General features: G+C 39.8%; 1 protein-coding gene across 4 annotated transcripts in view; it reads right to left on the bottom strand.

Moving 5' to 3' along the window:
• The window catches only part of LOC117307159 (dynein heavy chain 12, axonemal-like), a 60293-nt gene that overhangs the window by 28775 nt on the left and 5714 nt on the right, over positions 1-25804 (bottom strand). For all 4 annotated transcript variants that reach the window (XM_033791827.1, XM_033791828.1, XM_033791829.1 and 1 more), the window contains 29 exons: positions 25156-25317; positions 24430-24775; positions 23880-23971; positions 22630-22808; positions 21715-21976; positions 21212-21418; positions 20749-20870; positions 19802-20069; positions 19014-19199; positions 18168-18368; positions 17339-17533; positions 16265-16386; positions 15693-15975; positions 14409-14685; positions 12810-12939; positions 11720-12155; positions 10918-11163; positions 10048-10277; positions 9054-9237; positions 8095-8319; positions 7154-7336; positions 6566-6685; positions 5613-5804; positions 4201-4349; positions 2935-3073; positions 2325-2491; positions 1753-1945; positions 825-1105; positions 160-420 (listed from right to left, as the gene is read on the bottom strand). In XM_033791827.1, the coding sequence (XP_033647718.1) occupies positions 160-420; positions 825-1105; positions 1753-1945; positions 2325-2491; positions 2935-3073; positions 4201-4349; positions 5613-5804; positions 6566-6685; positions 7154-7336; positions 8095-8319; positions 9054-9237; positions 10048-10277; positions 10918-11163; positions 11720-12155; positions 12810-12939; positions 14409-14685; positions 15693-15975; positions 16265-16386; positions 17339-17533; positions 18168-18368; positions 19014-19199; positions 19802-20069; positions 20749-20870; positions 21212-21418; positions 21715-21976; positions 22630-22808; positions 23880-23971; positions 24430-24775; positions 25156-25317 (6038 nt within the window). The remainder of the gene's footprint in view (positions 1-159; positions 421-824; positions 1106-1752; positions 1946-2324; positions 2492-2934; positions 3074-4200; positions 4350-5612; positions 5805-6565; positions 6686-7153; positions 7337-8094; positions 8320-9053; positions 9238-10047; positions 10278-10917; positions 11164-11719; positions 12156-12809; positions 12940-14408; positions 14686-15692; positions 15976-16264; positions 16387-17338; positions 17534-18167; positions 18369-19013; positions 19200-19801; positions 20070-20748; positions 20871-21211; positions 21419-21714; positions 21977-22629; positions 22809-23879; positions 23972-24429; positions 24776-25155; positions 25318-25804) is intronic.

The following is a 25804-nucleotide window of genomic DNA, read 5'->3' as shown; positions in this document are numbered from 1 at the left end:
AGTTCTTCTGAGAACCAATACGCCTCACAAAAGAGTTTTATACATGATTTTATTCACAAGTGTGCACACCACGAATGACATTCACAATAAAAAAAACACCCTCCTAAAAGCTGCACTCACAAACCAAACAAACAGACTGACAATTATTTCCAAGCTCACCTGAATATGACTAGGTTCATCCCCGTCTTGTGGGTATTATTGTACTCCTCCAATCCGATCTCAACGACTTTGTTGAACTCCTCGACGGACTTCACCTCTTCGTAGATCTTGTCTTCCGGTTCGGCGTCGACGTTCATGTAATCACCGAACATGAGACTGCGCATGTCGTCCTCGCACACCGGCTTGCCCTCTTTGGCAAGATGCTCAAAGACGGTGTCAAAACTGTCCTTGAAGATGTCCCTGACCAGGGTCTTAGTGATGCTGCAAAGGAACGAGGAAAGTAAATCTGTCAAAACATTGCTTTCAAGATTATTTCATAATCCACAAAAAACATTCCAGTAAAAATAATATGGCTAGAAATACATGTGTCTGTAATGCCTTGTGCGTAATAATAAGTGCACAATCCATTTAAAATGAAAATACAAAAACCAGCTCGAGGTCTGACATTTCAACCCTAGCACTCTAGAGCTTTTCTCTGATTTAGCCCTCAAGAAAGACTCAGCCATGATCCAAACGTCAGACCATCAACTATTTTTTTTGCATTTATACCATAGGTCCTTTTGATTGTGTTACTTGGCGTGTTCATTTTTACGCATTGCGCACTATGCACAAAACATAATTAACCCGTTGTTTTCCGGTCTGAAGTACCATGGTGAAATACTCACTCAAACAGCCAGAGTCTGTCCTGGTCTTCCACCAGTCGATCGTAGAACACCCTGAAGACTTCATGGACCCAGAGCCGAGTGAACGTCCTCTTGTTCTCCACGGCCTGCTTCTTGATGAGCAGCACACCCATGATGACACGGGCAAAGTCACGCAGATTGAAAGTGTAGTGAGACTTGGCCGGAGTGGGGAGTAGGTTAGCCATGGCCTGCTTGTAGACCTCCATGGTGGCGACGACGACCATGTTGCCACCAGTGAAGTAGTCTGGTGCAAATTCGTTTGCCTGATTTTGTGAGAGTAGGGGGTGAAATTTTGTTTTTAAATACCTCAATAGCTTTTTGAAAATGTAAATGCCTTCAATATTATTACTTTATACACTAATCAATCACACCTATCAAATTTCATAAATAATTAGAAAGAAGTGGACTTCATTAATTGTAAAAAAAACAAGTTCCCAAAATGGTTTATTCATATACGAACACAAATTCTTGTGGACACTACTGTTTCAGTAAACAAGAAGGTCAGATATGTCAAAATGCTGAATAATATGTGAATTTATCAAGTAAGAAAGAACAACACATTAAACTGTTAGGATGTAATTTTTACTTTTTACGAACTGAAGGCCAGATTTGTGTAATACTTCCGTAAAACGTTAGCTATAGTCCTTTATCACGGTAAAGGTACCATCTTGATTTTACTCCATTCCAACTCATTGAAACCAAACTGAGGCTAGATGAAATAATAGTCTGGTGACAGCGTGATTAAAGTCTATAGTTTCTTTATCCATTGCAGATTGTGGTCTCTGTCAAGATTTGCAAAGTAGATATTCCAAACGTCTTCCGCAGAATGTCATTTCATAATTTTAAATTTAAATTCAATTTTAATTTCCTTCAAAAATTGTTTTTTATTTTTATTTTCCTCAGCACTCACCCTGAGGTAGTAGCTGACAATGGTAGAGAAGATCCGCTGCATGGTCTCATCATTGAACGGAGTGATACCGATAATGTTGAAGTGACGTAAGAATCTGGATGTGACCGGGTTACGTCCTCCCCCAGGTGGCCCCATGGCGGTCAGGAACTGGACGTCAGTCAAGACGATCTTAGTGGTGTCTTTCTTGTCATACCTGGGAGGGTGGGGGGTTGAAAGGTGTGGGGTGGTTAGAGAGAGTGGACAATCAGTTTACGCAATCAATTTTAATCAATTACGCAATTAATCAGTTTTTACCCCACAATTTGAATATTCCAGATTACGGGTTATTCTTCCTGTGTGGGCATAATCCTTACGGATTTTCAGAGATACCTCACAAACCAAATCACCTTTTGAAATGACATTTTGACAGGTTAGTTCTATTGTATTCATCTACATTTAGACAGGATTTTTGCTTCGTCCATTGGATGGGTTGTAGAGCAATAGGTCCTTGTGTTGTGTGTGATACCGTAAATGAATGATAAGTTGATTTACTTTTGGGGCTGGTCTGGCGCCTAACCAGGCCCATAACTTACCAGTTTCCATGATCAAAGTACTGTCTGAGAAGCTCAATGGGTGGTTGGGCACCATACACCTCCCTAGCAGGCATGTTGAGATCGTCTACAAAGATGACTGAGCGTTTACCCATAGGGGGACCGAAGACCCCCTTACGTCTCTTGTCTAGCTTAGACATGATAATGTCCTGTTGAGTAAAACATGAAATAAAAACTTTTGAAATATCTTTTTCAATCTCTGCTCTGTTGTATCTTTAAGCAGAGAGTGTCTTCTCACATGGTGTATCCCAAAATATCCACAAAATAACAAACCTGTGAAAATTTGAACTCAATTGGTCATCTAAGAAAAAACACCCTTGTCACACGAAGTTGTGTGCTTTCTTCAGATGCTTGATTTCAGGACCTCAAAATCTAATTCTGAGGTCCCGAATTCAAATATTTTAGTTGAAAACTTCTTTCTCGAAAACTACGTTACATCAGAGGGAGCTCTATGAAATTGCGTCCAGAAATACGAAGCTACAGGTTTGAACACAGAATGTCTCCCTTCAGTGACTGCCTTATCTCTTTCAAGACAAATTTAACGACTCAAGGAGACTTCAAAGAAATCAGGAAAAATTTCACGTCTGCTCACCTGAGTCTGGCCGGCGCTGGTTTGTGCAGAGAAGTTGATAAACATAGGAAGGAATTCATCCTTGGAGAGATTGTTCATGAGTTTGTCTTTCACGTACACACTCTTGCCAGTGCCTGTGGGACCCACAAACTGAATCGCTCTGAAGAGTAAGAAACAATTTCAAGATATAATTAGATGTTAAATTGGCATCAGGGATAAAGAGTGTTACTATTGGTTGTACCCTTACACCGATAAGCACTGTATTCAAGATAATTCTGATTTTAAACTTTGCAGGGTGGGAGATATAATAAGGTGATGCTTGCAGTAGCACCAAGTGTAAAGCTCTTTCGAGTAGTTTTTTAGCTGAAAAGAACCCGTGGTTGACAACTCAACGTTTCGCTCAGTATGCTCTGATTGTCGTCATAAGACTAGGATAGCATACTGATCCACATGGTGCAGTTTCAAAACAATCATTGAATTTGTCAATTTAGATTTATTGATACCATTCTAAAAATGAATAGGGGGGGGGGGTTTAAACTGATAGCTGTATTAACAAAGCTCTTCAACAGTGTGATTTGTATTTTTCAAATATGTCAGTACTTTTTGAATAACCCTTCATGATATTAAGGCATTTCTGCCAAATTATTTAAGTTTGAAAAATCTAAACAAATCTTGTATGTCTTCCAATGGCTCATCCAGGCTCTGTTTTGCAAAGAGTCAAATTGCAATTGATGCTGAATGGATGTGCGTAAGTGCGAATGCTAATAGAGTTACATTAAGTAATGCTATGCATTGCTTGCATTATGAGTTAAGGAGCGTCTTTGTAAGCTTGTGCGCCACAGTTTGTAAACACTCCTCAAAAAGTTTATATTGCAGATTTAAAGACACTGGACACCTTTGGTAATTGTCAATTGAACTCAATTGGTCGTCGAAGTCGCAGATAATAATGAGAGAAAAGACACCCTTGTCACACAAAGTTGGGTGCTTTCAGATGCTTGATTTCGGGACCTCAAATTCTAATTTAAATCTGAGGTCTCAAAATCAAATTAAAATATTTTAGTGGAAAATTACTTCTATGTTACTTCAGAGGGAGCCATTTCTCACAATGTTTTATACTATCAACAGCTCTCCATTGCTTGTGACCAAGTAAGTTTTTATGCACACAATTATTTTTTAGTAATTGCCAAGTGTCCACTGCCTTTAAACATGGCCATGTGATCTCCTCTTTGACCAATAAGAATGGATAAACTGTCCCCGGGTATTTACGACTAATGATTTCTTGCTTACCTTTGATGTCTGATAGATATATCCATGAGGTAGGTATAGCGTGCAGTGTCCATAGTGGGTACAATGATCTCCTGTACTTTACGCCCTTGCCCTATATCCATGTTCTTAATGGTCTCATTCCAATGGATCCACTTGCCTCGTGCTTTGTACTACAAGATGAGGACAAAAAAATTAATTCAGGCATGTTGTTGACCCTTGGAAAAAGGTAAGAATATTTTATCAAGAACAAAAGCTGTTGTATGTACACATAACATAGGTTTTGATTGGCTTTCAGGCTATATACAAATTTCCCTGATTTTTCTGAGGGACAAAAACAAAACTGAAATCAGTAATTTAGAAAGAATATCATGCATGTAAATTGAACCCTCTGCTGCCACTTCCCAGGTTGTATTGTAAGTTTGGGTGTGATCCCTTGCTACAAGTCAGTTACAGGTTGAATAGCTTTTGAGTGACACCCATGAACAAAGATCAGGGGCGGATTGCTTAAACCAGTCTATGCGCTTCAGCCGGCTAACTTGAAACGCGCTTAGACAGTCTTTAATTATAGACCGATTGCAATAGCGCCGTCTTTAATTTCAGCCAGTCTTAAATCTTAAGCCTGCTCTGAGCTGGCTATTATCGGTCTTTGTTTTGGTTCTTTAAGATGGCGCTGCATTTGTTAGTTGTAGATGATTTGATGCAAAGAGCTCTACGACGAGATTGTATTTTAGAAATAGATTACACCTATGAGAGGCATTATGATGATGATACAGTGTGTCGTAAATATATGTTCCCAAGAGTAAAAAATGATACAACTCACAGATTTGATATCCAATGATTTAAACCAAAGCAATAAGAAGAATGCCATACCGCCAGTGACTGCAGAAGTGTTAAGTATAATGGGACATTTGTTCTATTGCATTACTTTTCGCCGACTTATCTACTACCGGCTTATTGCTACAGGCTTAATGACTGACTAAGCTAAGACCGTCTAAGACAGATAGCCGGCTATAACTGACTGGTCTTAGACCGCTGACTAAGACCGTTTTATTGCAATCCGCCCCAGATATTGACAAAATAGGGAGGCCGCTAACACTAGGGCTAGATGGCTCAGTTGGTAGAGCGCCGGCACATTTCCGGCACATTTCATGTCACACTGTACATTGCCATTTCGGAAACACAGATGATTAAAGCATTGACCCAAAGGTATTCTTTCTTAATGATCTCTGTTAATTATCAAGAATATTAAAGTTTCAGACTTGGCTTGTATGAGTCATCAAAAAGTGGGTTCAAATCCTCATCATGCTAATACCCCTTGGGCAAATACACAAACCCATTACTTGCTTCTCTTCGCCCAGGTGTATCAATGGTCTCTTAAAGGTTTAAATACAAAACATTGACAGTCATAATCAAGAACCCCAATCTCTACTTACATCATACATGTAGTCGTACACTAACCCCTCTGTAGGGAGAGGTACGTCCAGCTTGGCGCCTATCTCACTGGGGAAGGGATGAGCTTCATTCTTACCGGACATGATGTCTCGGAAGAAAACATCAAATTTAGTTCGGCCATCCGTGTCCACGACGGCTCCGACGGACCAGACGAGGGAGAAAAACATTGTGGACTACAAAGAAAGATGAGGGAAAGAAAGGAGTGAGCCACAGTTTGAGTGGAACCTTCAAGAAAGTGAGTCTTGCGGAGACAACATGTACCTCTTTATTATGTGGTGGTTCTGAGAAAAAACTTGGGGCCAATTTCATGGCTCTACTTACCGTACGCAAAGAATCAGCGCTTACGGAAGTAGGGAATTCCGCACTTACATCAAGTGTGTTTCACGGGTTAGCATGGAATTTGTGCTTGTGCACTATGCAAACTCCACCCTACTAGGCATTGTTCGCTTACACAGCTAGTGCAGAAGTTTGGTGCTAGCACAGTAAGTGGAGAATGGTGATAGTGAGAGAAGAGTTTGATGGTAAGCAGAGCCATGCAGTTGGCCCCTGGTGGTTTAACAACTCAACGTTTCAATCAGTGTGCTCTGATCATCTTCAGGAGGCGATTAGAGAACAACTAATTGAGACGTTGAGTTGTTAAACCACAGATTATACCACATCTCTTAAAGAGAGTTTATGTACATGGTGTCTCCGCAAACTTCACTTGATAGTATTGTCACCATGCAAAGTTATAAATCCTACTGAGTGAAAGTTTGTCATGAACGCTAGAAGAAATGGAGATAATTCAAAGGTTTAAATGTCTGTACCTAATAGTTTTTCATATTTTAAGAAAGTCTTTAAAAAATTGGTTTTCCTTGAACGGCAGCATGCCGTAAAAAGAGAGATCAAATAAATATTCCCAAAGGAAAATAAATTAGAATGGAGAGATACTCACAACTATCCAAGCCTTCAGATGCTTCATGTCTGTGTCTGGTTTCAAGTGATCCGCTAAGAACATGTTGACAAAGTACATCAATGATCTGGCTAGGTTGTTGGTGCTCGTTGGAACGTATTCCTGTGGACGTTATGACACACAAACAAATTGTAAAATTTCCCAAATGATCAGTTTTGTTATCTTGCCTGCCGAAATGGTCCCCGAAATGTTCAAATGAGCACTCTTTTTCGTAAACTAAGGTTACTAGGTCTAAACGAACTGCATACTATTATTAAAACTGCAATATGATTTGGTTGTATATCATGTACGATTAGAACCCAATTTCATCAAGCTGTTAAGCAGAAAATACTGCTCAGCAAATTTCTATGCTAAGCATTATAATGGGTGGAGCACCAGTCACAACAATGTAAACTTTATGGGCGTTTGGCTGGTAACAAGTTTCTTCTAGGCAATATTTTTTTTAGCAAGGTTTGTGCATACAGACTTCATGAACTTCATATTTTATAGTGCTTTCACAGTCCTGTTGAACAACAAGATGTTCGATACAGAGACACTACACATTGGGGGAGTGGAGGAACATAACTATACCTTTGTGTTTCGATGCACAAAGTCGATACTTGGCTCCAGAAGCCAATCAAACAGAGCGATGAAGAGAGCTTCTTCCTTCTTCAGCTCCTCTGGAAGTTTGTTGAGCCAGGATCGGAAGACGGGTCGCCAGCCGAGGTTAGATGGCTCCAGGTAGATCATACCGCAACGACTGACGGTAGCCGGCTACGGTGTTCAAGAGAGACACATTTTTGCATTAGTGTTGGAAGGAGAGGAAGATGCGTATCATACGCCTCTAGCCAGAGGCTAGCTTGGTGGTCTAGTGGTAAGACATCGACTCTACCCTAGTAAAGGTCATGAGTGATTATATGCATTGGGTTTTTTTCACAGAATTCAGAAAAATACTGAGTATACCCCAGTGCTTAATATAAATTGGTGTGATGGCAAAAACCAAACAAATTATTTCCTTCACCCCGCTGCAGAAACAACTTCTATAAGATATGAACATGGTTCATTTAAGTGTGGAACTTTCTTCAAGATGTGTGACAAGGAACAAGTACAAACAAATTTGGTTTTTACCACACAACGATGTGTGACAAGCACTGAGGGAACTGAGGAAAATGTATAATATACAAGGAATATTGTGTCGAGCTGACCGTCATTCGGAATTTCATTATCAAAATAGAAGCCTCCACTTGAGTCGCTTCGGTGATGCTTGACAAATTGATTATTAATAACACTTAACATTTATTAGGCGCTTTAATAAGGTTGTTTCTAAGCGCACATTCAGTATGTTCCTGGAGGGGATGTGGTACTATGTTTGAACTATTAGACCGAGTCTTTCTACATAGCAACATGTAATAGTTAACAAGGTGCTGTGGCACAATATGCTGCCAATCCAACCAGGGACACCTCTCAAACCACTTCTCTCGTTCAATTAAAAAAAAAAAACACCCGAGGTTGAGAGTTGTAAAAATACTCACGGAGGCCTGAGACAGATCCATACACTCAAAGATGAGACTCATACAGTTAGACATCTGGATGATCTCACCACTCATGAGACACAGTTTCTTGTTATCGTCGAGTACAGTGTTCATGCTCTCAATCCATAGGGTGTCGATGGGGCCATCGAAGATCACCCATTTACGGTCGGTGGTGTCCGTCGAGGCAAACTCGCGGAAGGTGTTGGCGACGACTCCGTCTGTCCACTGAGGGGGGTTGGAATTCAAAGTAATGCAATAGTGCATAAATACAATCGTAATAGAGTGAACATCAGAAGACAATTTCATCGAGCTACTGATCATACAAGTTTGCTAAGCATAGACAAATATTGCTAAGCAAAACCGGGCATGTTCAAAGTCAATTTTATAAAGAAGTTCCAGATGTGTCAGCAGTATCAAAATGATTTGACATAAAGGATGTGCAGGTTACCAGCCCAAAATGGTTCATGCTAGAGGGTATTTTGGCTTGTAACCTTAATCTGGTAAGCACATTGTTGCTGTGCTAAGCTACTTTTTGTGCTTCAGCAGTTCTATAAAAATTGGGCCCTGGCATAGCCTACGTTGCATCAGTGTAGTTTCAGGCTTGCTAGATCATGGCACCAACTCAAGTCAACAAATGTAACACAGGGCTTTTTGTGAGAATCAAATGCGGTATCAAAACAAATCCGTTCAAAGATTTTAAGAAAAACACAGGTACATTCATCCAAAAATAAACAAACAGCAGGCATAAAAAAAAAAACCTATGCCCAATTTCATAAAGCTACTCAAACAGAAGGTATTGCTTAACATTTTTCTGCTTAGGAAAATTAAGCAGGATCGCAGGTACATGTTGTACATGTAAAATGGTATTTTAACTGGTAACCCTATTATGGTAAGCACAATTTTGTTTTATACTTAGGCAGCTTTAGGAAATTGGGCACAGGTAGTTTCAGGGACATTACCTCATGAGAGACAGGGTCAAACTGGCCAAAGAGTTGACCCATGGTGACCGCTTTGGGGTTGACTGTCCGATAGAGGGCTTTCTCTTCTTCATTGAGACCCTTCTCATTGAGGAGGGTCAGGGTGTCGGCCAGGACATGGAGCACCTCAGTCTTGCCTGCAAAGGGCTCGCCGACTAACATGAAACTGAAACGGAAAGAGTGCATGGTAGAAATTATCAACTTGTCCCGTTGCAATACACGATGGATTCTTGCTATGTGAACAAAACAGGGTTAATCTCTACCCTTCCGTTTTATTGATTTATTTATTTGTTCTTAATTTAAAGGGAAGGTACACGTTTGGCAGTTACTCAAAACAAATATTAACTTAACTGACTTGGTAACAAGCATTGGAGAGCTGTTGATAGTATAAAACATTGTGGGAAACAACTCCCTCTGAAATAACGTCGTTTGTGAAAAAGAGGTAACTTCTCACTAAAATAATAAAAGACTTTTAGCTAGAAGTCTTTTGTTCCTATCTGAAAGCACACAAATTCGTCCAACAAGGGTGTTTTTTCTTTCATCATTTTCTCGCAACTTCAATGATCAATTGAGCCCAAATTTTCACAGGCTTGTTATTTTATGCTTATGTTGAGATACACCAAGTGAGAAGACTGGTCTTTGACAATTACCAAACGTGTACCTTCCCTTTAAAGCTGAGGGTACTCAGAAAAGCATCAGCAGCTTTAAGATGATGAGCATGTTTTCACTTGCACCTTAAAAAAATACTGCACCTTTACTGCTGCACAACATGAGCACCCCTATATCACACCTTGGACAAGCAGTTAGCTTCCTAGGTTGATAGTCATCAAGCAAAGTATCGATTAGCCTATTTGAGGTATGGCTGACACCATAGAAGTGCACTGTTTGGTTTAGGTGTATTCAGACAAAGTTACCCAAACCTAGTAGTGTCAAAATGAGGGTGTCCATCAAATCTCAAAATGGCTTATGAACTTACCCGTGTCTGACGATCATCATCTCATACGTCTGGATGAGTTTCTCCCTGAAGGCGTCCACACACTGGAGGTTCCTCTTGGTGCACACCTCCTCCACGGCCTCCATGAAGACCTTGTAGTCCGCCTGAGGCAAGACCACTCCGGGGAAGAGATCAGAGATGATACCCTCAAACAGAGGTATGTCGTGGGACAGAAACTTTGGAAGATTGACGTCGAGGATGGAACGCAGCAACTGAAGATGAGCAGGGGAAAATAAAGCAAAGTGGGTTTTTGCTGCAATTTCAATTTAGTTTCAAGACATTTATGTCCATTCCGACAGAGAATCATCATAACAATAACAAAGGACATTAAGATAATTGGAAATGAGGGCATAAAAGCCAAAGCTTGCAGTAGTTACGCCCACACAAACAAAAACACAAAATGGACAAGGAGAGTAGTAGTAGTTACAATATCTAACTGAGTTAAATAATTTTTTGAAATCTATTGAGAACAGATTTAGCAAAATTCTGCTAATTCTGAACATAAAAAACCCTTCCCTATTTTCCATGCCACCACAACAGTACAGAAATATTGCTGCCGCACTTACGCTCTCAAGATATTTATATAAACCACAAGGGACAACCCCAAAAACTCAAGATATTTACGCGGTGTGGTGGTGTCTTTCCTCACATTCCAAGTCTAGGAACCCAGTTCTCTGTAATAATTCTCTGTGGTTTCCTCCCACATCTAAAACCAAAACTTCCTCATTGTCTTCTCTCTATTGGGTTCTTAGCTAGTACAGTAATAAGGTTTACTTTTCTGAGAGTCCTTCAGTTCACAACCGGAATTAATAAAAGAAATTAAATGAAAGGTTTTTCTTAGCAGAACCTTACCAAAATATCTTCACTTTCGTCAGGAAACTTGAGCTTCAAGTTCCCAGCAGCTGCCAGCACGGCCTTGACGGCGCGCATCCCATAATCGTAGTGGAACTGTGAAGACAGCTGTTCAGAACACAGTCGATACGTCGTTACGATTTTGACGGAGAGGTTACGCGCATCCACGAAGCCATAGGAGTACAGCATGATCTCCCCAATCATGGCATAGTCGGGCACCATCATGGCTACTGTGCGAAACAGCACCTGTGAGTATGGGAACAAGATTTGGATGACTGTACGGTTGGTATTTTTATATTTCTGAATCTTTCAACCTTTGTGCTTGTGCTGTTGTCAAACTTATAATCGTTTATTCAAATGAATGATGAATGAAGAAACTATATAAGAGCAATATGTCAACATCAACAAAATACAAAACCAGGTCAGTAATGTCGCCTTGGTTCTAGGGACCAATTTGAAAAAAATTGTTTCAGCTGAAATGTAGCTAAGCTCAAAACAATGTTAATAACCAGACTAAGGTTACTGTCCAACACCAAGTACAATGTACTGTCTTTTAACTGGTCGCTGCATATTTTTGCTTAAGAGCAGACACTTGCTGAGCAAAATCTTCTGCTCAATCAGATCTATGAAACTTTGCTTTGTCTACAAGATAAAGCCTCTAGTTTCTGGTCTCAGTTTCAACTGGACTGCTCTAGTCATCGTCAGGAGACAGCCCCAAATGATTAGCAATCTTGTATGGTGATCCCTCTGCAAAGATTCAAGTACATAAATACCGTAGTTACTAAATCAAGTCCAATCTTACTTTGAGGTTATCAGGAAGTTCAGATCGTCCAGCATAGCCAGGGTTCATGGTAATAGCCACAAAGCATGTATCTTTCAGCACAAGCTCAGTTCCCTCAAACAGAAACGTCTCCTGGTGCGTCATCACAGCGCGCTGAATACACAGAATCTGCTGCGCCACCACAGACAACACCTCCAACTCAATGCGATTGAACTCATCGAAACAGGCCCAGGCCCCGGACGAGGCAAGCCCCTTGAAGAACTTCCCCATGGCCAGGTAGTCCAGGCCGTCGGAGCAGTTGAAGACCACGCACTGGACGGCCAGGGCTTTGGCCAGATCCTTGGTGGTCTCTGTCTTGCCTGTGCCGGCGGGACCTTCAGGAGCTCCACCTAGGTTGAGATGGTAGGCTCCTACGAGGGTACGGTAGCATCGATCTGTCAGAGGGGTGATCACCAACCTAGAGAAGGGGGAGCCAAATCGCAATAGTTTATTTAAATGTGGTTGTTCTTATATTGAGATCTTGAATACAGTGATAGTTGTTGTACTACAAGATGTGTTTCCGGACTCCTGAGTTTAAAAAATACACTCTCATACTACGGAAAGCTTGTGTTCAAAGGTCACTTTTACAAACTCATTACTGAGTATAGTAACTAAATTAAAGTCTGTCCCGAGCTAATATGGCTCATCAGGTTGTTGTTTATCTGGTTTCATTGGCAATAATCAACTGAAAATATTTCTATTCCCCGGGCCTGGACAGGATGCCAGTCCATCACAGGTTAAGGCCAAGTCACACTGCAGCGATAACGAAAACGATAACGATAACAACGCAAAGAGAACCCATTCTATTGGTTGAATTACTCCACGCAGAATACGCCCACGCTCATTCAACCAATCGAGGGCGTGCATTTTTATCGTTCTCGTTTTCATTCTTGTTATCGGGGCCTGTGTGACTTGGCCTTTACTCCCCAGCTCTTGCCGGTACCCATTTGTACTCCTGGGTGGAGTAGAAGCAATTATGATAAATTGCCTTGCTCAAGGAGACAAGTTTCACGACTGAACAGGCCAGAATTCAAGCATAATAAATAATTGTTCAAACTTGTGTTCTTTTTACCTGAATGAATTTCCCAGGTACTCGTAGGCGTACTTCACCAGTGAGTTGGTAATGCGTACCATGACGGTATTATTCTCCCAATAATATCGGAGCTGAGCCAACCAATTGAAGTCATTCTCATTCTCAACACCTGTATAAAGAGAAGAGCAAACATAGTTAAATATTTCCACAAAAAATCCTCGTAAGAATCTGCAAAACTAATGGTAAATGGTCTGACGCTTCTACCCTAGCAGAGTCTTTCCCCATAGGCTAAAAGGCAACACAACACACCTTCGCGAAAGACTCTGCTCGAAATGTCAAGCCATTTACTATTTTTGTGTGCATTTAACTTAAACTTAACTTAAATGCATTTATAAAGCGCTTTAACACTGTTTCATAGCGCTGTACAGCCAAGAAAAACATTAAAATACAGGATAAAAATACTAGCAAAAATAGCAACAGTTAAACAAGTAGGCAAAATTTAGTAAAACATTGCATTACAAACATTCATATTATATACAGAATAAAATACACAAAAAAAACACAAAAAACCATAGGTCCTTTAATAGGATGGTATGCAATTTGCAACAGCTAATTCCATTTTCTCAAAAAGAGTACTTATAATACTGTTTAATAAACAGTTTGCAACAGCTAATTCCATTTTCTCAAAAAGAGTACTTATAATACTGTTTAATAAACAGTTTGCAACAGCTAATTCCATTTTCTCAAAAAGAGTTCTTATGAAATTGTTTAATAAACAGTTTGCAACAGCTAATTCCATTTTCTCAAAAAGAGTTCTTATGAAATTGTTTAATAAACAGTTTGCAACAGCTAATTCCATTTTCTCAAAAAGAGTTCTTATGAAATTGTTTAATAAACAGTTTGCAACAGCTAATTCCATTTTCTCAAAAAGAGTTCTTATGAAATTGTTTAATAAACAGTTTGCAACAGCTAATTCCATTTTCTCAAAAAGAGTTCTTATGAAATTGTTTAATAAACAGTTTGCAACAGCTAATTCCATTTTCTCAAAAGAGTTCTTATGAAATTGTTTAATAAACAGTTTGCAACAGCTAATTCCATTTTCTCAAAAAGAGTTCTTATGAAATTGTTTAATAAACAGTTTGCAACAGCTAATTCCATTTTCTCAAAAAGAGTTCTTATGAAATTGTTTAATAAACAGTTTGCAACAGCTAATTCCATTTTCTCAAAAAGAGTTCTTATGAAATTGTTTAATAAACAGTTTGCAACAGCTAATTCCATTTTCTCAAAAAGAGTTCTTATGAAATTGTTTAATAAACAGTTTGCAACAGCTAATACCATTTTCTCAAAAAGAGTACTTATGAAATTGTTTAATAAACAGTTTGCAACAGCTAATTCCATTTTCTCAAAAAGAGTTCTTATGAAATTGTTCCTTCTTGAAAATTCTTAACCCTTGCATTAAAAGTGCATAATGTCAAGCATTTTTAACTGTGCATATGCCCGTGGATTTTTTAACAACTCACACTGACTATACAGTGCTTAACATAACGGCGTTTGGGTGAGACACAAATATTTGCTCTTAATCAATTATCCAAGATGCAATTTTCACATCTATTAAAATACTACTACTCCTGTATGTACCTTTCTCTGCCATGTCCAAGACTACATCACGAGCGTGTACGTCGATGGTGACAAGCGCCCCCATTGTTATACGTGTCTGTTTGGAGAGCTTGCCCCGAACCAAAGCTACGATCTCCTGCAACTGGTTCTCAAGCTTGTCGTAGTAATCTCGGAGACCCTGGGGCCCTCCTTGGACAGCCTCGTGCACCTCCGTCGTCCAGTAGATCTGGGAGACGCACAGGACAACTTGTCCTGGCCACTCTTGAACCCAATCCTCGCGGGCTTCGATGGCGTAGGCCTGGATAAATGAGATATTAGCAATTCTTAAAGGCAGTGGACACTATTGGTAATTACTCAAAATAATTATTTGCATGAAACCTTACCTGGTGACGAGTAATGGGGATAGGTTGATGGTATAAAACACTGTGACTGTGAGAAACAGCTCCCTCTGAAGTGCCATAGCTTTCGAGAAAGAAGTAATTTTCCACGAATTTGATATTGAGACCTCAGATTTAGAATTCAAGGTCTCAAAATCAGCCATCTAAATGCACAAAACTTCACGTGACAAGGGTGTTTTTTCTTTCATTCATATCTCGCAACTTCGACGACCAATTGAGCTCAAATTTTCACAGGTTTGTTATTTTATGCATATGTTGAGTTACACCAATAACCAATAGTGTCCAGTGTCCTTAAAGAGTGATGTGTTTACAGTGATGAGAAGAAGGTGAACATTTCTATGAAAAAATGGTTTGTGGTTCTTGGTTTGCCATTATTCTTAACCCAGAACCTCTCATAGACTTTGTGCATCAACTGAAATACAAAACTAAAAGTTTATATGTGGTGTTAAATATTTCTTTCTCCCTTTGCGGACTGATTTAATTTTGTTGTCACGGAAGAGTAGCGGCTAATTCCATTTTTGTTTTGGTTCACCTAGCAAGCACCGTTGCTTTACACATGTTTTACTAAGGCTTGCAACCTTGACTAAGTTCACTTATGAGGCATGCTTGGTTTCATAACCAAAAAATATATAATAACTAATCAAGAGCTATATTCAGACTGATAACAGCAAAACTCCCTCATGAATTACACTTTCAAATTGTTTACTTATTTTTTAACACACTTTTTTATTCAAAGATAAAATTACCAGCAGTAGTAGCTGAAAGGGTCACAGTGATAAAAATATAAACACAAGTAAAAATACAAACACTTACAAAAGGGCCTAAAAAAATTTACAAAACCAGAATTACAGCCTTTAAACAAAATATAGTAAAATCGCACTGAGAACTTCTCAGGATATAGTCCTACCTTGTGTGATCTCTCCACGACGTCCTTCACACTGATGAGCATGACGTCTTGAACCTGAAGAAGCCACTTCTCCACGGCGCCTCTCGCCTCCACCGTGGAGATGACCGAAGACATCGCTACCTTCTCCCCCTCGCTACTGAACATGGAGATGATGTCCAGGTTGGGAAGGAACTCCAGCTTGGCAATACCCTCAAAGCATTTCTTGAGATGGGGCTGGACGCGGAGCGGGTCTTTGGTCTCTGAGAGGATCTCCAGCATCTCATCGTTGGAAAGAAAGAAGAAGCTACAAAAAGAGAGAGGGGAAACTTTCAAACTTTATTGAAAATCACAGCGAGTGATTTTTCTCCTCAGGCGCCATGAGCACCTTCGTTAGGTGGATACCGGCGCTCTACTAAGTGTTCTTCATTGTTATTCTTTACTATCAAGACAATGACAATAAAATGTGGATACCCAACGGAATGCAATGTCAGGAGCACTTAATGATTCTATCAAAAGGAAAATTATCATACCGTTAGCAACTATTGTATACCAAAGCCCCCCCCCACCCTAAAAAAAAACAAATTTCTACTCACCGTGGGAAGAAGAGTCTCTTCTTCTCAAGGTAGGCATTCAGGCCCTTCAAGATTTTGTCAAGAAGATCATTGCTGTCGACTAGCTTCCCTAAGATGCCGGTCAAGGAAGTAGCTGCCAGGACCTACAAAGAGAATCAACATGGACATTTAAAGAGATCATTCAACACTGATGTCTTGATGCTAATATTTGTCATGGGCACTACGGGGTGCTGGAACCTTGTTGCTGAAGGCTGCTACCATCAAATGCCTTACCAGATTTGGCCGAACAAACTGGACCCGTTTTCATAGAGCCTGTCAGCACAAATAAATTGCTTAGCACCAAAAATTGTTTTCTTAGCAAAAATAGATTCCAAGCCAGAGCATGGACCCGTTTTCATAAAGCCTGTCAGCACAAACAAATTGCTTAGCACAAAAAATTGTTTTCTTAGCAAAAATAGATTCCCAGCCAGAACATAATACAGTTACCATTGCTGTAACTGGTACCTTGGTCATTTCTTGCTTAGCCAAGAAATTTGCTGAGCAGAATTTTCTGCTTTGCAGCTTTAGCTTAAAGGGAATTGGTACACGTTTGGTAATTACTCAAAATAAATATTAACTGAAAAACTGACTTGGTGACGAGCATTGGAGAGCTGTTGTTAGTATAAAACATTGTGAGAAACTGCTCCCTCTGAAGCAGCATAGATTTTGAGAAAGAGGTTATTTCTTTCTAAAATAATAAAAGACTTCTAGCCAGAAGTCTTTTATTCCTATCTGAAAGCACACAAATTCGTCCAACAAGGGTGTTTTTTCTCTCATCATTTTCTCGCAACTTTGATGACCAATTTAGCTCAAATTTTCACAGGCTTGTTATTTTATGCCTATGTTGGGATACACCAAGTGAGAAGACTGGTCTTTGACAATTACCAAACGTGTACCTTCCCTTTAAACTTGAGGGGAAAAAAAAAAAATCAAATTCCAGGGGTGGATTTCACAAAGAGTTAGGACGAGTTACTCTTCCTAACTAAGCACTTGCCATGTATTTTTAATATCTCCTACCTAATCCTAACTCTTTGTGAAATCGACCCCGGGACCTACCTTGGGGTCCTTGACTGTGTGTTTCATGATCTCCTTCCAGTTGCGATCCACTGTCTGGAACCAACGCCCTTCTTCTGGCATCTGTTGCATGATGTCTTCAGAGCTGAAGATGGGCTCCAGGTACAGCCACTGAGATTGTACCTTCAGCCACTCGTCGATTGTCTCTTGAACTCTGAGCAGCTTCTCCTCCCATTCCTTGTGTTGAGAAAAACAAATTAATACAAATCGTTCAGTAACAATCAGTAACGAAAGGATTTTTTGATTTTTTATTTAATAAAAACTTAAACAATTTGTAAAATCCATACATAAAAAAGCAATAAATAATTATAATAATAATAATAAAAAAAGAAAAATTTGGCAATTAGTGGATCAGAGCCAGCCATATGACAGAGCATCGCTCCAACCGCTTTTTGTACCATTTAATAGCTGTCGGTGCAAATGAGCTCCTGTATCGGCGTGTTCTGAACCTTCTTTGGAAAAAAAAAAAAAGTTTACTTCTGGTGAATGGTCGGAGTCAGAAGAATAGATTTAATTCTTACGCACATAATAGATTTATATTGCCTCTGGAGGCTGTTGCTGAAGGCCAGTTACTTTACTTGCTTGCTTACAGCCTCGTTCATACTTCCTCTAATGCGAATTTGACGTGAACTTGCTGTAACAACTCTGTTTTCGAAACGATATTCTCTAGAGAGTTGAGCACAACTCAACCGCTGCGAATTATTGCATGCGAATTTATGATGTTATTTTTCGTATTGCATTCGCATTTGCAGGAAGTATGAACCGGGCTTTACTTAGTCTTTCTAGTTTGTGGTGTCATTGCAAACCCTACCTTGATCTCCTTCTCAAACGGTTTAATGAACGGCGATCCACGCATAGTCTGCGTTTTGACGATCTGGTCATCCAGCATGGTCTGGATATCATCCACTGAGGCTAAGATCTTGACCCCTGTGTCTCTGTACGTCGTCAGAGTGAACTGGATCTGGTCCCATTCCTCAGCCATCTTACTCATGGCCTTCTCCAACGAGTACTCCTGTAAAAGGGATGACAAGATGTTACTAAACTTGTTTTTCAAAATGGAATTTTTTTTGATCTCTCATATTACAACATGCAATGATGAAGTACTCCTACTGTTTCTAATGTTCATGCATATTGTCGCATGCTCCGTGCAAAAATGTTTTGTGTGCACATCTGGGTTTTAAGTTTTGACAATTTCAAACTCAAGCGCATTTCATGTGCTATTTCAGGAGTGCTATTTTAAGGATTTTTTTGCACTGACACAATGATTTTTTTCATGTTTTTTGCATAAATAGTTCTTAAAAAGAATCTTTTAATTCACAGAAAAATAGAGTCTTCGTTTGAGTTGCTTTCTCTTTTTCAAAATCCTCCGGGCTCCAGCTGTTTCTTTTTCTTTACTGTGTTTAAATTGCTCTCTGCTGTATTATTAAATGTTTCTAACCTAGTGTATTTAAATTCCTCTCTGCTGTATTTTTCAATGTTTTTAACCTAATTAATGTGCATTATTGTACTTTTTATTCCCAAGAAATGAAATAATATAAAAATAACTATAAATTTGCAAACCATCCCTGATTGCAGGTAAGTCAAGCAAACCTCTGCTATGAAAAAAAAAAAAAAAAGACTGTTAAACCTAGTGGTGTGGTTTCAGGGAGAATCTGACCTTGCTAGCAGCCGCACTGATGGACTCAAACTTCTCCATGTAGGGATCCAAGCTGAGTTTCAGGACTTTGCGGAGCGTAGTCCCAGAGTCTGGAGTCAGATCAAATCCAGCGATGTCCGACATCTGACTCCAGTGACGAGTACGAATACCAGGGTTGCACATGATGGCAATGGTTGGAATGAATTCCTGTGAGATAAAATGGTGAAAAGCGGTTAGTCCAATCTCATCCATTGGGCGGATGATCAAGTTAAAAAATAGTTACAAAACCCCTTAATTGGATAACACGGGATTGGTAAGTATAGACACAAGGTGCAATCGATTAGCTTCCCTGGGTCGACCCCGATCTGAGGGTGAGTGATCGTTCGATTAGCTCTTGTCAGGGGCTCAAGCGAATGAGCACCGCAGGGTCAACAGGGGGAAGCCAATCGAATGCACCCACATTATCCATTATATTAAGTCTAAAAGCTTAATGCTTATGAAACCATTTTTTGTACGAAATATATCCCTCTCAAATGAAAGTGAAAAGCCGATTTGAGTTGCATGTTACAACCAAAATTAGGGACACTGGTTTTCACTATTTTCTCCTGGCTTGTACAATGGGCTTTGCCCTAATTTTTCAAAGGTTTGATATCTCAGGTACATGGTTGAGCACATAAAGCATGAACACCATAAGCGTATTTTTGTCAGCTCTACCAATACTGTATAACAATGTTTCATAGCAAGCATATAAAAAACAACTAGTTTAATGTTTTTTTAAAGAACCGTAATAAAATAGAAACTTAAATTACCTGGAACTCCTTGATCTGCTCTTGGACTACGTTGCACACCTTCAGTGCAGCCCCACCTTCTTCGTCTTCCTCTTTCTTCTCTTCAGGCTCCTCAGCCTCATCCCCGATCCTCTTCTTCTTGGGCGGAGCCGCCTTGGCCTTCTCGGCATCTCGCTTCTTCTTCTGGTTGATGAAGACTTTTGTGGTCTTGTAGATGTCTCTCCAGTAGTCGTCAGCTTCGTTCCCGATGGACTCCGAGTCCAGCTCCATGAAGGCTCCGTCCATCCATCTGTTGAAGAAGGTTTTAAAAGGTTAGTTGCAAAATAGCAATTTTAGACATAAGAAATTTGCAGTAACACCATGTAGATAAATCTCTTTTGAGTGATGGTGGTTCTGAGATGAACCGGAGGGATCAGCGTTTCAGACTGTATACTATATCCGTTGTCAGAAAAATGCTGGATTCCAATTCTCAATCACTCATAAGAGATTTATCTAAAAGGTGTCAACGCAAGTTTTATGTCTATTATCCTTCCACCATGCTAACCTTTGAGTCTTATAAAGATGGGAATGTCGTCACAAAGGGGGCACAATTTGATAGAGTTGCTTAAGCACAAAAAGTACCTAAGCATAACAAAATGATGCTTACCAGAATATGGTTCGCAGCCAAACTACCAAGTCACCAGTATAATTTGTGACTGGTATTCTGAGCCCAATTTAATAGAGCACCTTAAGCCGAAAAAAAAACTCATTGCAGACAATTGTATAATGTTGAGGATATTGACAAACTTGGATAAAGTTTAACACGCTGCCAAAGCTTCCAATTCTGCTAAGAACAGACGAATCTCACTTAGCAGAAACAAGCTCCCAGCCAAACTTCCATCTGACAAACCAAACACTGATTTCCGCTTATCGGGCAATCCTTTTGCAGCTTTATGAAACTGGTCCCTGGTTGCTGATGTCATACTTACTTCTTTTCAGCTCGCTGCCATTTGACGACAAGACTAAAGAGCTTCATGAAAGGCTCAATGGCTACAGCGATCTCATCCACCTCAGGGTAAGTTGTAGCGTCCCACTTGAACAGCTTCTCCTCCTGGTAATTGACAACATATAAACCAAATCAAATTCTTTATCTCCGATGCAAAATTTCACATCTATTTTCTGCGGTACTCGCTGATAATGTAAGACTCAAACTGCCGCTCACATTTTTTCCCATTGCAACAGTCTTATGGAACAAGCTACCCAGCATCATCGGGACTTTCACTCATTCAACACATATTGAGAAACTTCTGTTTACTGCAAGTTATAAACATTCCTGATTTGGTGTAATTTTCTGTAGAGAGTGTGATTTGTTTTTATAAGTTTGTGTTAAATGTTAATATAATTCTTGTATAACTGCTAGCACCTAGAGTCACTTAAAAGTCCCCCAATTACCTTATTGATGAAGTTGATGTTTTCTTGAGCCTCAGCGATCCTCTTCTGTACTGCGCGGACGTCGTTGACGTACTGTACCATCATATCAAGCTCTCCGTACTCGGCAAACTCCGCCACTCTCTTGCGGATCTTGTCCAATTCCACCATTACCTTCTCCCGTTTCTCCAGAAGTTCCCGCTCTCCCTTCCTCTTGGAGGCTTCCACAAGCTACACAAAGAAAATGTAAATTTACAAACGTTGGATTTTTAAACATCAAGAATAAAAAGTCAATAATTTTACTATTATTATATATTTCTGGTATTGAAACCAAGGATGCCTCATAAGTGAACTAAATCACTGCAGCTCGCAAGCTGGAGGAAGCATGTAAACAAGGAACAAGGGTGCTTGCTATGAACCAGAAACATCGGGTTTACCCCTACTCTTCCACAATAAGTGCTCCAAAATAAGTGTTTTAACTAGCTTGCTCTAGTCCTCATCAGCAGATTCAGTTTCAAACAACTCACCTCGTCATTGTCATCAAATACGGGTTGGATATTCTTAGGCCACATTAAGACCGTGCAGTTGAGGTCGATATGTTCCTGGGAGAAGAAGTAGACGTCCAGGAGGTAGTTCATCTTCTGTTTGCTCTCGTTGATTCGGCCGTTCAGGGCCTGGATGCCGCCGATACGAGCCTTCTCAACGTAAGCGATCATCTCCATCATCTCACCGGACTCCTCAGGGACCTTCAGGGCTCGCTCCTTGATGGTCTCAAACTCGTTGCATATGCTGTAGAGTTGGGTTATTACCCGAAAGACAGTGTGATTATTTGCAGAATATGTCTCTTTGAAGATGAAACTGAACAAAAGTATTGTTATAGAAAGGTAATCTGGTGTGTAATGACTATATATAATTGAGTAAAACGTGTTTTTGTAATGGTTTTGAAATATGAAAAATGCAGAGTTTCATCCCCAAAATATTTAGCGCCAAGGTCAAAACAGCGACGTGACATCACACTGTAGACTTTATCCCAACAAGACAATGGAAAATGCACCTTCATCCAGTCTGTGTTGTGGCTTGCTTTAAGTCCCAACACGGACTGTTTTTACGATTTTTTTTGAGGCACTGGTACCTTAGTGTTGATTTCACTTTTCATTTTAAAGGGTCTTTGCTTGGAACCATGTGGGGTGCCACCAGCATGCATGGCGCTGCACTTACATTGTGCGAGAGTTAGAAATTGTCAAAACATTGTTTCTTGTCTAAAATAGCCAAATATAGGCACAAAACAAATACGTGCTGAGATACAACGTTACTGAATTGAATCATTTTCATGCAAGAATTAGCGATTTTGCAAAATTGAGATACATATTTTGCACTGATGTGACAACATAACAAATAAAACAGGTATTCTGGTTAAAATATTGTACAGAGCTACCGCATACTTTTCGTTTTCTTTCCAGTGGTCGGAAGCCATTCTATCGAGGAGCAAGTCGCCAAAACTTCTTGATTTCTCCGCGAGTCCCCTCTTAAGGTCCTCACAGTCGAGCCGAACCATCTCAAAATGAATGATACTATCCTGCAACATAATCTCTCGGGCCTTACTACGGAATTCTTCAATCAACTGAGGGGAAAACAAAATAATATGATTATAATTCCAGGTTGTATTTAATATCACAACGCAAAGTTTCAAATCAAACTCGTGTAAATAGTGTTATTGGAAATTTTACTTCAAAATCTCCAACATGCAAATTTCAAATCCTACTCATCATGCACATGTAGTTACCTACTCATGTACATTGTGTTACCACAAACCTTATTTAGTATACATTGTATCTCCACCAGGCAAAGTTTCAAATCATACTCATGTACAGGGTGTTACCGCAAACCTTACTAGATTGCACCATGCAAGTTTCAAAGACTACTCATGTACATGGTGTTACTGCAAACCTTACTAGATTGTATCTCCACCATGCAAAGTTTCAAATCCTACTCATGTACATGGTGTTATTGCAAACCTTACTAGATTGTATCTCCACCATGCAAAGTTTCAAATCCTACTCATGTACATGGTGTTACTGCAAACCTTAATAGATTGTATCTCCACCATGCAAAGTTTCAAATCCTACTCATGTACATGGTGTTACTGCAAACCTTAATAGATTGTATCTCCACCATGCAAATTTCATATGCTACTCATGTACATGGTGTTACTGCAAACCCAACTAGATTGTATCTCCACCATGCAAATTGCATATGCTACTCATGTACATGGTGTTACTGCAAACCCAACTAGATTGTATCTCAACCATGCAAATTTCAAATGCTACTCATGTACATGGTGTTACTGCAAACCTTACTAGATTGTATCTCCACCATGCAAATTTCAAATGCTACTCATGTACATGGTGTTACTGCAAACCTTACTAGATTGTATCTCCACCAAGCAAAGTTTCAAATCCTACTCATGTACATGGTGTTATTGCAAACCTTACTAGATTGTATCTCCACCATGCAAAGTTTCAAATCCTACTCATGTACATGGTGTTACTGCAAACCTTACTAGATAGTATCTCCACTATGCAAAGTTTCAAATCCTACTCATGTACATGGTGTTACACCAAAATTGACATCGTTGTATCGTCTCTATGCTAAGTTTCAATTTTCATGAAAATGAGGGACAAAATGTACCCACCTGGCAGTATTCTTCAAATGAATGCTCTTCATCTAAGAAGGTCTGTACTTTGGTCAGCGCCTCACCATTACACAGGTACTCATATCTATCCACTGAAATCAAACATTACATGGGATTTTAGACACTACTGTTGAAAGGGAAGGTACTTTGGTAATCACTCTTAAAATTAGTGCCAATAAAAACTTACTTGGTTTAGAAGTACAGCAGCTTTCAACAGTATTAAAAGCATTCGGGAATCAATACAATTCCAAGTAGGTGGTAATATGTACAATTATATCCATTGTTATCCTCAAAAATTTACTGTTAGATATGCTTCTTAGATTGTGAAGTCCAATTACGGACTATTTTAGATTTGATGGCGATATCTCAAAAACACACCACCTTTTGAAATTAAATTTCCACAGGTTAGTTCTACTGTTAGATTAAAACAACCAGCAGTTCCAAAAACCAAAGGTATACTTTGCCTATAAGTAATGAGCCACAAGGGAAACTGACTGCATAAATTTACAAATTAACAAGTTTTGGGTTGAACAAAGAAATATTTACTCACTGTAGGATTGAAGATGCTGAGTGGGTCCCTCAAAGTTCAGCTTGCAAGCCTCTTTGAGTTCCTTCTTAGCCCCGTCAATAATATGATCAGCGATGGCCACGTCGATGCTGTTCAGATCGTTAGTCCCGGACAGCCAGGACTGCACCGTGGGGACATTCTGCATCGTCTTGGTGAGTTGGGTCACGATAAAGAGGAGGCATTCCTCAAGGTCCGAGTAGTAGGGGTAGAATTCCATCTTGTCGTTGTCGTAGGTCAGCTCCATCTTGAAGATCGGGAGGTGGGACTTGTCGTCGGGGTTGAAGAGGCTGACCCAGGAATCGATAGAGCGGACTATGAGGTCTTTCAGCTGTTCCATGAAAAAACGTCAAAGTGTTATATTATTTGTATCGACAACAACAAAACTACAAATAAGACAATTACAGAAGGCTGCTTAGTGCAACAACTTTGAAGCTTGTTGTTACTTTAGGTGAATGAGTTTTATTAACCCTAGCAGAGCCATGTATTAGATGTGTGTAAAGGCCGGTTTATAGCCAGTCGCGCGATGGTTGTGCGAAGAAAATCTTGCCTATAAACTGTGCTTTTTATGATTGCTGTGTCAAGATTTCAATCGCGCGACCATTGCCCAACCGACTATAAACTTTTACATTCAAATCTTAACTATTCATACTAAATTTTGGAAAACATAATCTAAACGCAAAAACAATTCTGCAAACTTCTCATTGGTACCTGATTTGATACAAGTGTAGAGGTGCAGTTGTAAAAAGATTCCAGCTGCTCAGGAAGGACATCTGCAAAGTTCTTCCTGTCCACGAAGACGTTGAGGACCTCTGGCCACCAACTGTGCATCTGTTTCTCCTCCATCTTCTCACACTCCAAGATGACATTATTCTGTTTGGAAATCAAGAAAAATCAAATTATTATTTTATCTTCCTGGAATTAAAAATGAAGTCAAGGCACCTCCTCACAAGCGGTTAGCGATGTGGTTAGAGGCCTGAATATATCCAAGTAATAATTTGCTCTTATAGGCCTGTAGCACACATAACCTAGTAGCTAGATCAATATACTATTATCCCTGTTTATCAGGCACATTTTCAGACAATTCCTCTTATTTGCTCAGCTCATTGTGGAGCATACAACCCCAAGCTGCTTAAATTAGCGCTAATGGGTTAGTCCAATAAAATACTGTCTCAGCCCTCACAGATTCCCATTTATGGGCTAAGATAAACGATTATGGTTGAGTGCCTTGGTCAAGGACAAAAGTGTCATGACCGGGAGTTGAACCCACACTCTGATGATCCAACCATCAGAACTTGAGTTTGATGCAATAGACCGCTCCGCCACGACACACCACATCATGTGGAGATGATGACAAAGA

Source organism: Asterias rubens, chromosome 2 (assembly GCF_902459465.1).
Source record: "Asterias rubens chromosome 2, eAstRub1.3, whole genome shotgun sequence".
In the NCBI taxonomy this organism is placed as follows: Eukaryota; Metazoa; Echinodermata; class Asteroidea; order Forcipulatida; family Asteriidae; genus Asterias; species Asterias rubens.
This window is presented reverse-complemented; position numbering and strand designations above follow the sequence as displayed.